At 38.7% G+C, this 13,204-nt stretch overlaps 2 protein-coding genes across 6 annotated transcripts; both read right to left on the reverse strand.

Moving 5' to 3' along the window:
• Positions 1 to 478: 478 nt before the first annotated feature.
• On the reverse strand, positions 479 to 5,941 carry LOC113776214 (MACPF domain-containing protein CAD1-like). 2 transcript variants are annotated; one of them, XM_027321322.1, is made up of 8 exons: positions 5,677 to 5,941; positions 4,972 to 5,351; positions 3,631 to 3,869; positions 3,336 to 3,531; positions 3,089 to 3,172; positions 2,246 to 2,429; positions 1,961 to 2,124; positions 479 to 1,514 (listed from the first exon to the last, which is right to left on the reverse strand). In XM_027321322.1, exons 2-8 carry the CDS (start codon positions 5,227 to 5,229, stop codon positions 885 to 887), a joined length of 1,755 nt encoding a protein of 584 aa, XP_027177123.1. In that variant the 5' UTR covers positions 5,230 to 5,351; positions 5,677 to 5,941; the 3' UTR covers positions 479 to 884. The 2 variants fall into 2 exon arrangements, with proteins under 2 accessions (XP_027177123.1, XP_027177122.1); XM_027321321.1 differs by having other exon boundaries at positions 4,972 to 5,429.
• Positions 5,942 to 7,552: 1,611 nt separating this feature from the next.
• On the reverse strand, positions 7,553 to 12,556 carry LOC113775940 (serine/threonine-protein kinase STY13). 4 transcript variants are annotated; one of them, XM_027320997.1, is made up of 6 exons: positions 11,302 to 12,556; positions 10,635 to 10,767; positions 10,191 to 10,386; positions 9,540 to 9,664; positions 8,965 to 9,123; positions 7,553 to 8,011 (listed from the first exon to the last, which is right to left on the reverse strand). In XM_027320997.1, the coding sequence occupies exons 1-6, from the start codon at positions 11,517 to 11,519 to the stop codon at positions 7,778 to 7,780; spliced, it is 1,065 nt and encodes a 354-aa protein (XP_027176798.1). In that variant the 5' UTR covers positions 11,520 to 12,556; the 3' UTR covers positions 7,553 to 7,777. The 4 variants fall into 4 exon arrangements, with proteins under 4 accessions (XP_027176798.1, XP_027176801.1, XP_027176799.1 ...); XM_027321000.1 differs by having other exon boundaries at positions 9,070 to 9,123; positions 11,302 to 12,555; XM_027320998.1 differs by having other exon boundaries at positions 7,553 to 8,068; positions 9,070 to 9,123; positions 11,302 to 12,555.
• Positions 12,557 to 13,204: the final 648 nt, after the last annotated feature.

Here is a 13,204-nt window from a genome sequence, read left to right on the forward strand (position 1 = left end):
GCTACCATGGTTAAAAGCCCCCTCACTGTCCCTCCTACGACGTTTTTCTCTCTGGAGCGAAGGCCTTTGTTGTTTTAATAGGTTTAGACATCTGGGCTCAACAAAAGGATCAAGTTTCTGCTGAAAGCAGTTTCGACGAATTGACTAGTAATGATATACAATTTGGTGGTACGTGCACGTTTGCCTCTGGTACACAAACATTTGAATGACACACACGCTCTGATTTTTCACACGGGATCCTCAGTGCCACTTTTTCAGTGACAATTCAATGACACTTCTATATTTATGCCAAGTATCCTGTTTATTTAATTTATCATGTGCTATTTATTTAAATTTCTTCTACCATGACGTGATAAGTGGGATTGGTATTGAATTTGACACCGAATAGTGACATAGAGGATCTCAACTGCTGGTTTTATGCGTTACAAGCATTTGAACAACCTTCTGCTTCCTCTACCTCGTAAAACCTTCCCAACTGTTCAAACAGAAACAACATACTTTTTCCAGGTTGTATCACTAACGAGTAGTAGTACAGAATTAACAAAACCGTCCAGATATGGGAGACCTCCTGTCTGGAGAGGCCGTGAACTCCCACGTCCCCACGAGTTTACCTTTTGAGGGTGACCAAGTAAGGTAGACTAACTGGACAAATTACAATTAATACTAGCTACAGAGCTCGCATGGGGATGACTCACAAGATAGGAAGCTGGTGCAAAATTGCGAAATCAACTTACACAACACAGGACAACCCCAGGAGGAAAAATCTCTCTGTTGCATCATGTCACGAAGCAAGTTCCCTTGCAAGATGACCGCGAACCGTGTACACAATGCAAAACCATCTAATGAAAATTGCTGCGTAAAGTTGACCTCTGAAGAAGGGTGGCTCAATAATTCAGCAAAGAATATTTTAGCCTCAACACAACTCTCCCTTTCTCTACCCCAAGCTTTCCTCCTGTAACCAGCCAATGACCTGGAGGATCTTCTGGTCCCTTGCACATCTCTGTTGTGTCCACAAATTTTGCCAACTTGTTGCCTGCTAACTTCTCCCCTGAACCTGAAGTCAAATCACTGCTGTTACTTCCTGTCGCAACCTGCTTCCTCAATTTTTCATTTGGGGCATGATCCCATAATGATCTTCGTACGGTGCATCCCGGAAGCCGTGAATATAAAAGCTTCATATGCAACACATTCCGTGAACCAAAATCCCACACCCCAAGCTGTGCTCCAGTGACTACATACACGCCTGAGAAATCACCTATGAACGTTTCAGGGCTCTCTACTGGTGCAGTGCTCACATGCGAAAAGTTCTTCCACTTCACAGGCTCAAACCATCTACTATCTTGTTCTTCAGGACCCTGCCACTTTGGAGCGCCAATTGCCACGTGTGACTCCCAGTATGGCTGGAGGATCTTAGGAAGAGATGCCAGATGTTGAAGGTTAATACACAGACGATTCTGCTTGGATCCTTCCAGATGAAGCCGCATGCCTGTCACAGGCTTGCGTCCCACTGATACCTGCATTACGTTTATCTAAGATACATCACTGGGGATCTAAGGGTACATCAAAAAGGCACTAGCAGTAGTCAACAAACCATAACTATTATATTGCAGATTGCAATTTGTAGTGTTTAATAGATGTTCTGTTCCATTTTTAAGTTCCTTCTCTAGATGTAAGGGGGAGGAAAAGTTAAGTCACCTGGAAAAGATTACAGAGTCTTATTGAATATTGTGAAAACCACTATGATAAGTTGACCAGTTGTGGCATAAGCATAAGCAGTAATATCTGTCCTGGCTGCTTTTCAAACAGATTTTGAAACTTTCAAAACATCTTATTTAAATTGATATAGAGAGGTAAAACTTTGCAAATTAGTCGGCATCAGAACTAGAAGCTAGCTGAACTTTTTCTCACACCAAGTCACTCCATAATAGTTTTAAGTTTTACATCGGACATGCTCACGTACTTGCTCCGGGCTGACATAAAGCTTTTGCCCCATCATGCTAAACTGCAGAGATGGGCAAACAGGTTCCTTTCTTGATTGACCTGGAAGCCTGTCCTGCAGAGGGGCCCATGTTCGAGGGACCTGAAACTCTAGAAAATATCTCAGCTCTTCAATCTGAGGTTTGTCTGCATACAATAGCCAAAACTGTAATCATTAGCTATAACAAGAAATCACTTGCTAGCAACAGTTTCTGACAGCTGTTCCAGCACATGAGGAGCAAAAACTTTAAAAGGTAAAATGCCTTACGGTCCAGGTAGAGATCTATAGCTCGTGTTAAATGCTCCTTTCCTCTAACCCCATCAAGAAGGAGTGAAATTGGATAAAACTGCATCTCAATAACATCTGGAGAGGATTGAACTGTTCTTGCCCATTGAGTATGACTTTGTTCAAGATCATCCCCTCCCCTTCGTCTGAAGATGACTGTAACATCCTGCATCAAATATATTTGAAAATTTTGATGTTAACCATTGTTAATCATTTTAGAGGCCACACAATATGTAATTTGCAATCAAAATAAGGAAATAATGCAGATTCAACAAAAGAAAATTCTCTCTCTCTGCCTCCCTCCCTCCCTCCCCCCACACAATGAATTCTTATTTTGCCATCTTTCAGAAGCAAATTTGTCCATGCATCATTAATTACACTTAGACGAACTAAAGTTGATTTAGTCATATAATAGCTACAGACCTCAATATGCATAATTATCACCTCTTTTCATCAAATATACTCACCGCCTTGAAGGTCTACCAGTTCATCCCCAACAACATCATTGACCATACAGATACAGATAGCATGAAGGTGTTAAACTTCCTAAGACTGCTCATGATTATGCTGAATTAGCAAGCATGTGACAATCTAGATGCAATATGAGAAGATTGGATTGTCAAGGCTTTCCTTGCTACAAATTACTATTAGCAATTAAAAAGTGATTGTAGAAGACTTGGACTTTGATAATGTAGCTAATTTCTTCATTTCAGGCAATTGGCAGATGCAACATAGTGGAAGTGTCAAAATACATAATTCCAAAGAGAAGGGAAGCAGCAATTGCTTCACTATTGCAACCACTGTTTCATGAGATATGCTGCATACCTCTTTTCCATTGCCTGCAAGAATAGGTGTAATACTTGGTTGTGGATATATCCCTTGGCTGTTGAATAAAGAAGGATCATGTCCCTGCAGAATTGAGCGGGAAGGTAATAAGATGGAATATACTTTTCAATCTTTTAAGAAATCAGAAACCAGGCTTCGAAAACAAAAACATAAAGCCTAAAAATAAGATCGAAAAATTGGAAAAGTTGAAAAATTACTACAAAGAAAGATATATACTGGAACTAGCCTTATCCTTGTATTTCAATAAACCTGAACTCGTTAGACTTTCTGCACTCGAGAACCTTTGATTTCCAATGTCTTGGACGTAACTTTTTATTTCCATGGTCGACAAAGATGACGAGTCATGTTGTTTCACATATATAACATCTTTCCCTCCAATAGTTACAGATGTAATAACATGGGTCCCAAAGTTTTCAATGAAGCTGGCAGATACATAGATGGAAAAATGTAAGACAACATTACAAACCCAGGAAAAAGAAAAAAGAAATTCCATCAATTATAAACAGCACAATATTTCCTACCTAGCCAAGGCTGGTGGATCCCATAACGTTGGTATTGCTCTTCTAGCATTTTGTTGCAATACCATGGAAGATTTCCGGAGTTCAAGCTTTGCAAGAGGAATGAAGAATCCATCTATGGAAAGGGTCTTTGTAGTAGCAGCATCTATGTGCTTAGACCCAGTATAGCTAAATGCGGCATTGAAGCTTCCAAGAGGAGAATGTCCAAATAAATTTGCCCTTCTATTAAAATACTCCACCATCTGCAATCACTTACACTTTACATGCATTAGAAGATTAGAGCCACCATAAGTGCCATCGACCCCCAGATCCATGAAGATAAGCACATACAAAATTACATATTTAACTCATGTACATAGTAGATCCACATTCAGTCCCCTATAAAGGAAGGAAATGCCAAAGCAAATGGTGTAGACTGGCAGAAAAACTAATAATGTAGTTTGAAAACAACTCGGAATACATTCACTGATTTCTATTCCTGTCATTGTCTTCATGATTTCTTCCATTAAAGTTTGCAGATATGATAGACAAGAGGATTGCGACAACTAGCAACCTATGGCAATTAAAATTGAAAAAGGTTGTTCTATGAAACAAACTAGGTGCCTACATGCTGAGACATCATGAAGATGCTTCTGATTTCCAAAACAATGAAATAAATGTTTGAAACCTAGTGATGCTTCAAAGTCTCACAGACAATTGCTTAATGCAGGACCATATCATTGACATCTAACATAGAGATTCTCCAAGTGGAGAAAACATAGGATAAGGCGGCTTTCGTCAGATTACAGGGGAACACATAACTCAAATTAAACTGAGGCAAATAGAGGCATAGATATCCTAGAACAAGTTCTGAACAATCATATTAATCAAAAGAAGAGCATTTTCCGTTTTTTCATTTTCTCTTGATGACTTGAAGACAGAAATCTAATGAAGCATATATACTTGAAAAGCAAAACACGTGCAACCAATTGGATCATAGCAAGGCCATTTAATCATAGATTGATGCTGCAGAACAGGTTTGAGTGAAAGAAAAGAAAAGAGGATTATCCACGCAGAATCTGGTAGTTTCACCATTGAGCTCTGTTCTAATAGAGAAGTAAGCGTATAAGCAATAGTGAAGGTTATTCAATAATTATTGTGGAGTCAAATGAAAAGTAAGAGCAGAAGGCGACATTCGAGATATGGGGGCGCAAGGCAAAAGTCAGACGGTTACCTGAAATACAAAAATAATACAACTACTGTAGTACTCTCCTCGATAGGAGCAGCGAAGGGGAGTAAGAATTGGAAAATAGAGAAGCATGATGATTGATGAGCAGGAGGGGTGGTGGTGGTAGTAGTAGTTACCTCATCATAAGTGCAAACACCAGAGGCATGACGGGCAGCAGGCTCAGAAAAGGTCTTGATATCCCTGGAAACACTGGGGACAACTAAGTTATCATACAAACAGAGATCCCTGGTATTGCCCTCGTCGATCTCCACTACAGTGGCGCCTGAAACTCCCTTGCAGTAAAGCAATCTGGTATCAAAGTTGACATCAAAGCCCCTGCCCAAGGCATGCACGGCACTGATAGCAGTATGCAAAGCTGCTGCATTTTCCTCCATTTCAATTTCATCACCCAAGAAAGAGCTCCGCACCGCTCCGCCCCCTAGAGGCTAGAGTCGTCTCTCAGAGAGCAGTAGAGAGCTCCAACACAATCCAATCCGTACCAGGTCAACCCCACGACCTACCCACCAAAAAAGTTAAAAAGAGTATCCAGTCCAAAGCCCAAAGTGCATCTAATAATTTGCAGTTGAATCACCACCTGAAAGATTTATTTATTTTGTTATTATTATTATTTATTTGATTGAAGACAAGAGCGCAAGTGTAAGGAACCCAGAGAAAGTAATGGAGTGTAATCAAGAATTTAAGGGAAAGTTTACATATAAACTTAATGGATCAGACAAAATCAACCAGCCTTGCCCTTGCGTACTACAAGCAGAAAGCTCTCTTTTTATACATACACATATTTTTGGGGTTCTAAATAGTATTGGACTAAGAGGAGTTATTACCAAGAAAGATTTTTGAGGCCGGAAAAAAGGTCTAAAGCATCATCATCCGATCATCAATACTGTATAATCCTCTGGTCATAGAACTTTCTCCGAGTGTCCGTATCGACCCCTACCGGCTGGCTAACTTTGGGGTGAAATGCAGAGACACACCCCAGGCAAACCAACAAAATTCTCCCTGATCAACGATCCTTGTTCTTCTTCTTCTTCTTCTTGTCGCTGGTCGTCTTCTTCACCTATCTGACTGACTGACTCACTGACACCTTTGGGCTGGGCTTTGACTCACCCCTCTCAGTTTTAGGTTGTTATCTACCACTATGTACGTGTGTCTTTACATATTCTCAAGTACTAAAATACTGGTATTTTGACCCGTGCGTTTTAACTTTTAAAGCATAACGATAACAAAAAATTATTTTTGCAACATAAAAATTAAAATCTAACAATTGTTTAAGAAGTATTATTTTTGCAACATAAAAAAGGTATTAAAAAGAGTTTAGTCTAATGTGTTATTTATTTTCGGTACCGAGTTAATTTTTAATTCCCATCCATAAAAAAAAAAGAGAAGGTACTATGGGATCATAAGAAAATTTTATGTATGATTACTTATACAGATAATTTCAAGTTGAATTTTATTTATCTATTATAGGTCAATATCTCATAATATTGTGCATAGAATAATTCGATCCGTAAAAAAATAAAATAGAAGCAATCTTAGACATCTTTATTAATAACCGATAAAAGAGATTTGAGTCAAACCTAAAATCTAATATTTATAATATTGAAACAAATTATATTTAATTCAATTGTAATAAGTATTGATTGATTTTGCATAATTACTATAGTTGATGTTTGGTTCGTTAGTTTTTTCGAAATGGGATATAAGAAATTTTTACTAATTAAATGTATTAGTAAATTTAGTATAACTAATTAATAATTTCTATTAGTAAACATGTATAATTATTAGGATAATTGATAATATCAATTATATTACATATACTAATATACATTATATAATACATATAACTAATAATATCATTATTATAACTTTGTAACTAATTAAATTAAAAATTATATATTTAATTAAATTTAATTATACAAATATTATATATAAATATATAATATATGAATATTAATTATACTAATATATTATATAATTCAAACACCATTCCTAATAAGACACACCAAAATACTCACGCATCAGTACTTTTTTTCTTCATCAACCACACAAGACACCTGTTTCCCCTCTTTCCCCATTCCTTCTATTTTCCCCCACAACCTATTCCCTCGACACACAGTCTCTTAGCCAAAGTTGTTTTCCGACCAAATTGCAACCTGTCATTTTCCCTATTTTACATAAATATTCTCTCTTACATTTCCTACTGTGACCTTAAAATTTTAAAATATTCTTACGGTGCTCATGAACAACAAATGGAATAAGTGCCTAAACGATTGACCTTAAAATTTTAAAAGAAATTTCATTTAGACAAAAAGAGGAAGACGGGCATTTTTTAAACTACCATGAAGATGAGATTCAAAAGCTTTCTTTTTCCTTTGTTGTCAGCTTGCTTGGGCTTGGGGTTTGTTCTGCTTTCCCCTCCGCCTGGGCGTCAATTCAGGCCCTTAACAATCAGCAGAGGACTCAACTCCAACTTCAACATTTTTGGTTTTTGACTTTTCTTCCGCCAATTTTATCGAACAGGGAGGATAATCTTAGGAGTTTATACAATAAGGCCCCTTTTATACCGTGTAGTAACACTAGCAAGATCATATAACCCCCCACCCCCAAAGAAAGCCGGAACATTTCCCCATCAACCAGCCACATAACCGCCGTGCATCAGTACTAATTTGGCCAGCAAGCATTTTCAAACAACAGCACCGCTCAAGTGGAATCAAGTGGCCTGAGCTTAGAAATAGTCATTCATCTATATATATTTTTCCTCAACAAGTTTGCAGATAATTACAGATTGTATTAGATACTTTTCAAACTTGTCCTTCTAATGAATCAAGACTGCATAACGATTCTACTTCTGCTTCAAAAACCTGCAAGGCTTGCTTTCTTTTCCATTGTCGAAACAGGTCAAAAAGCATCTAGGCAATCACTCGGTTACTGTGAGTTTCTTGCCTTCTTTGCAGCAAAGAGCTGACGCAGAAAGGCAAATTTCCCTCTAGCTCGCGCAGAAAGTTCTGCAATACTGCCATTACTTGTAACTGTTGCTTCATTGGACCGGGCTTCCTGCAAAGATGGTTCTGGTGGCGGCAGTGCAAAGAGAAATTCGTTCAGCATCCTGATGATTTGGCTGAAGCTAGGTCGCAGATTGGGATCCTCAACCCAGCATGACTGCATAATGAAAGCGAGATCAGGGGAAATGTCTTCTGGAATGGAAGGCCTCTCTTGCTGCATGTTCAATGCAATACATGATGAATATCAGACACTAATGTAACACGGTGATTTCTTTCACCAAGACGAGAAAACAGCGAACACATGCAAACAACCTAAAACTGATTGGATGCTTTAAAATACATAAAATGTTCCAAGGGTGGCACTGAGTCGAACCAAAACTGCAACTTACATGGTATCGCAATAGGTTTGCACACCACGATCACGTAATTTTCTGAACCATACAAGAGACTGACATGTTTTGTCATGAAAACAAAATTTGTGGTGGCTTAGCTTGCATAAGTTGCAGCATCATGCCATGTGGAGGGGAGACCATTTGAATCAGCTGAATCACACCAACAAGACTCACAAATTCCAGTAAACTTTCAAGCTAATTAGGTTGCAGAAAATTGGCCATTTAACAACGTAGCAAGACAAACATGGTCCACATATACACATCAGAAATGATCATACCACATGTATCAAGTAAAAAGCTCCAATGTCTTAAAAGCAAATGCTTGCTCATAGAACTGCTATAACCAATAAGTCAGTTGTAAAATGAACAGAGCGCATGGCAAAAGGTGGTGAAACTTTCAACAAACCAATGAACTCATTAATTGGCAAGCATACCTGGATCAGTTACTAGTAAGATGCATTACCCAGGTATGACCCACTCACAAGAGCATTGAATGCTGACTCAACCAAAGAATCAACAACAGCATACCAACAAAGTATACAAAAGTGGCTTTGACAAGAAAATTGTATAGATTGATTGAAACACGACAAGTTTCCTTGACAAACATTTTAGAAATGAATTCAGGAAAAAGTAGTACTTCATTATCCGTAGGAAAGTTAATCCAGAAAAATAAGAAACAGTAAGAATTGAACACAAAGACCATCGATAGTTAATGCACCTTAAAAGCAGCAGCATAAGCAGCCTGCAAATTTGACATTCCTTCAAACGGCATACGGTTCGTCAGTAGTTCCCAAAAAACAATCCCAAAACTGTAAACATCTACCTTATTATTGTAATGCTTCTTCTCTCCCTGACGCAGGGTAACAGTGCTGTACAACTGCAACAAGAAGTTTAGATGGTTGAAGAAAAGCACTTGACAATGGAATGCAAAAAGTCAAACATGTTGCAAGCATATACATGCACCTCTCATACCGATCAGTAACAAAGAACAGCACCCAAAAATTTTTAAAAAATAAAAATAAAAAATAAAAGAGGAAGAAATGAAAGAGAGAATAAAATCATTTATTTGCAAAGCTAGCAGAAGGCCCACAATAAGGCCGTTGAAGATCATGATAAAAGTGGTCAACAGAGAAAAAAGACCTGTTAGGGCTCCTCATTGTCATACCAATAGTTGAGAGAGATGTGAAATAACTAAAAGAACGAAATAATCTTCTTCATTGGATCAATTTGGAAGCTCCAGATAACTTGTCCTCAGATAAAGGGCAAACTAAAGCGAAAAAAAGTTGAACAAACCTCAGGGGCCATCCAACGATATGTCCCTGTTTCTGCAGTCATCATTTCGGTTACAGATTCTTCCCTTGCAAGGCCAAAATCTGCTAGCTTCACAGACTGCTGATTGGCCGTAAGCAACAAATTATCTGCATATATAATTTCCCTAATATATTCATCATTGGTAAAAGCAGAAATAAAAGCTACACCAAAAGATTGCCAGTGCAAACCAGAAAAAAGGGTCCGCAAACAGTCTGATCTCATCACATAAAAGCAAAGTACCAGCTTAAACCGGACTCAATTCAAGAACCACATTATGCAAGTCCTAGATTGGCACTCTTCATTTAGATAGCAAGCCCTCAACATAAATACCTAAACAACGGACGTGAAAGGGGAAATGAAAGAAATCATGTTCACTGTCTTAAAGAGTTATTTAGATATCAAGTAGAGACACCATTAGACAAAGCATTTGCCCCCATTTAGGAAATCATGTTCAATGTCTTAAGAGTCATTTAGATATCAAGTAGAGACACCATTCGACAAAGAATTTGCCCCCAATATGCGGGTGCACTTAAAGGAACAAGAAGAGGTATTATTTATAAAATTTATTCACATGACAACAAGTGGTTACAATAGAAACAAAAGTCTTGTACAGATCAGCAAGCCATGAGATACCAGGTTTAAGATCTCTATGGATAATCCCATTAGCATGTAAACAATCCATAGCTCGAGCAATGTCAAGGGCATAATTTAGTGCCACATGAAGATCCAACTGCTTTGGACGGATGCTGACCAAATACTTTCGAAGTGACATGCCTGGTAATAGCTCTGTAACTAACACCATCAAGGGATCTTTACACGCTCCAATAAACTGCAAAGGCAAATAAATGTTAAACGGTAACTAGATACGAATTCATAGAAGTGGAAATTGACATGAATCTGTGCTTACAAGTTACATAATAGACTGAAATCTCAACAATTACAGATACTACATAAGAGCAACACTCGTTAAGAAAACCAACTAACAGCACAAAGACTGGCTAAAAAACTCAATTCGATGGAACCAGCTTGGTGGCTCTTAAGCATTCAAAATTAAAATGCAATAACCAAAGTACTCACCTTCACAAGATTTTCATGCTTAACTCTTGACATCATTGTCACTTCTCGGGCAAAACGACCTTCAAGTGCAGTCCTTTCTTCAGAATTGTTGCCATGATTGAGGACCTTTATGGCAACAATTCGATCTCCATACCTGCGTGAATGTAGCAGATTTTCAAAACAACCAAGACAAATGCACACATCAAAAAGCAAATTCCTTAATCTGATTGGCAAGCTCCCAGGATTTGAAACGGTAACCACTTTTCTGGAAGGGCACAACCAGTTTTACTGAAATGCATGTCTGAGTTTTCCTTGACTATTAGTTCCCCTTGACTATGACATAAATCTAACTAGGAACCAATAAAGCAGTATCCTCCTATAAGAGTTCAAACATTTGGTCGCGAGAATGCTACTGAATTCTCCAAACACTAAAAATCATGAAGTAATTGCACCCTGACGAGCAGAAGAAAATTGCTCCCACCTTAATATCATAGATAGTGCACAAAATGCAACATGATGAGCTCACAGATAAAGAAAGAGAGGCATACAGCAAGACAAGCATCGAATGGCAGGATATCCAAATTCTTTCGAATGAGTTAGACATAAACGAACTTTCTCAATAGTGAATGTGAAGCAAAAAATAACTAAATTCATCAAGAAGCTGCAAGTTTGAGTAGATTAGGCATACCTCCCTTGGTAAACTTTTCCATGAGCTCCCTCACCAATCTTTGATCCAATAAAGAGCTGTTTAGGGTCAACGAGAACTTTTTGATCAATACAAAAATGTGGGGAGGTTGCGGTTGTTGTTGATCCATTCCTGGAGGCACCCTCATCTGATTCACAACCGACAACTGGTGTTTCGCAGTCCCTCTGTTCTCCTCTGTTATACTTGTCACTGCAACTCATGGTTGCAAAACAATCACTCAGCTAATCCCCGAGTGCTTCATGCTAAAAGAGCCTCACATCCAAAAACGCTCAGACCAGCCTACCTTATCCCAAATTATTACAATCACCACTGTTTTCCCCCCTCCTACCAAACGACCATTTCTCCCCAAACTGAAGTTAAAAATCACCCCAATGTATCCTGTAACTAAATTCTGTTGCAGCCAGTCCTCGAGGACACATATCCGCAATCATCATCTAACCAATTGTGTCTAGCAGTAATTAAATTTTTTTTTTTTTGGGTCAGTGGTTTATCAAGCCCTGATCAAGGACAAACAAAAGAAGGGACCGACGCATACAATAGAATTGCACCCTTTATGTGGTTTGAGCAATACATCGTCTAGTATAAACAGAAGAACTGTTATATTGCTTCAGTAGAAGATAGTAGTTTTTTTTTTAATATATATTTTAAATAGCAGTCAGTATATGACTAGCATGAGACAGATTTTACACTCTTCAACAGACTACCATTCAACTAGCAGGAGGGAACGAAAACGAAAATTGAGTTTCCAAATAAATCTTATAGAAATTGAAACAAGAGTCCAAAACCAGAAATCGATCAGCAGGCTCAATCTTTATGACCCGAAGATCAGAGCATCGACAGATTTTCGCTGGGAAGATAGGATGACCCGTTGTTTTGATATATGTAAGGGAAAAAAAAACTGATGGGTTGAGAAAATTAAACGTGCACTTGAAGCTCCGGTAAACGTGGTAATTAAGTAAGCACAAATTTTCTTTTCACACTCAGAGAGAGAGAGAGAGGGCAAACCCCTAAACCGAAGCAACAAAGAAAGTGAGGGGAGTGTATATTTTTTTTGAGGAAGACAGAGACGGTGAGAGAAAAGAAAGATAGAGAGAGAGATGGAAAGAAACTTAGCAGTTGCCGATATGTCCCAATATAGGAAAGTATTTATATCCTCAATAGTAGTTTTTGTTTACATAAAAGAGTAGCTCCTCCTCCTCCTGCTCCTGCGTAGAGACTCAAAAAAAAAAAAAAAAAATCTCTTGACAATCTCAAGCCCTAGAATAAAGACCCAACCCACCCACAAGTTAGCTTGCACCAAACCCCCCCGGAAAACTTTTTAAAATTTTTAATTTTTAACAAAACCGACAGAGAGAGAGAGAGAGAGTTACGAGAAGAAATCCACCACCCCACCGGCGGCCCCGATGGATTCGGGTGTTGTTGGGCTGAGAGGAGCGGGGAGTAATGATTTTCCAGCCCTTTCCTTACCAGTCGTATACTATACTCAATAGTCAGTTAGTCAATACTGGGGGGGTGGCATAGAAAATAGAGAGGGACTGGAACGAAATGGAACGAGGTGCTGACGTCGGCGTGCTCCCAATGGTTTTAGGACACGTGGATTGCGGTGTTACGACTACTGCTACTCTGGTTGCCAGCGGTGTGCTATCCAAGAAGAAGAAGACCAGTTTTATAGCGGAGGGCCGGCACTACAAGTGGACTAAAAATACCGCGCAGCTAGCAAAGCCAAAGCCCCTCCCGTCCCTCGCCTTCCACTCTCTCCATGTTTGACTCCCCGACTAAAAAAAAAAAAAAAGACTCCCCGACTAAATATAATCCATGTAGTAGTAGGTTTAGCGCACGTCGTCCGAGCAACTACACCAGCTTAGCTTAGAGTGGCAATGAGTCG

The sequence above is a fragment of the Coffea eugenioides genome, chromosome 6, assembly GCF_003713205.1.
Source record: "Coffea eugenioides isolate CCC68of chromosome 6, Ceug_1.0, whole genome shotgun sequence".
NCBI classification, from domain to species: domain Eukaryota; kingdom Viridiplantae; phylum Streptophyta; class Magnoliopsida; order Gentianales; family Rubiaceae; genus Coffea; species Coffea eugenioides.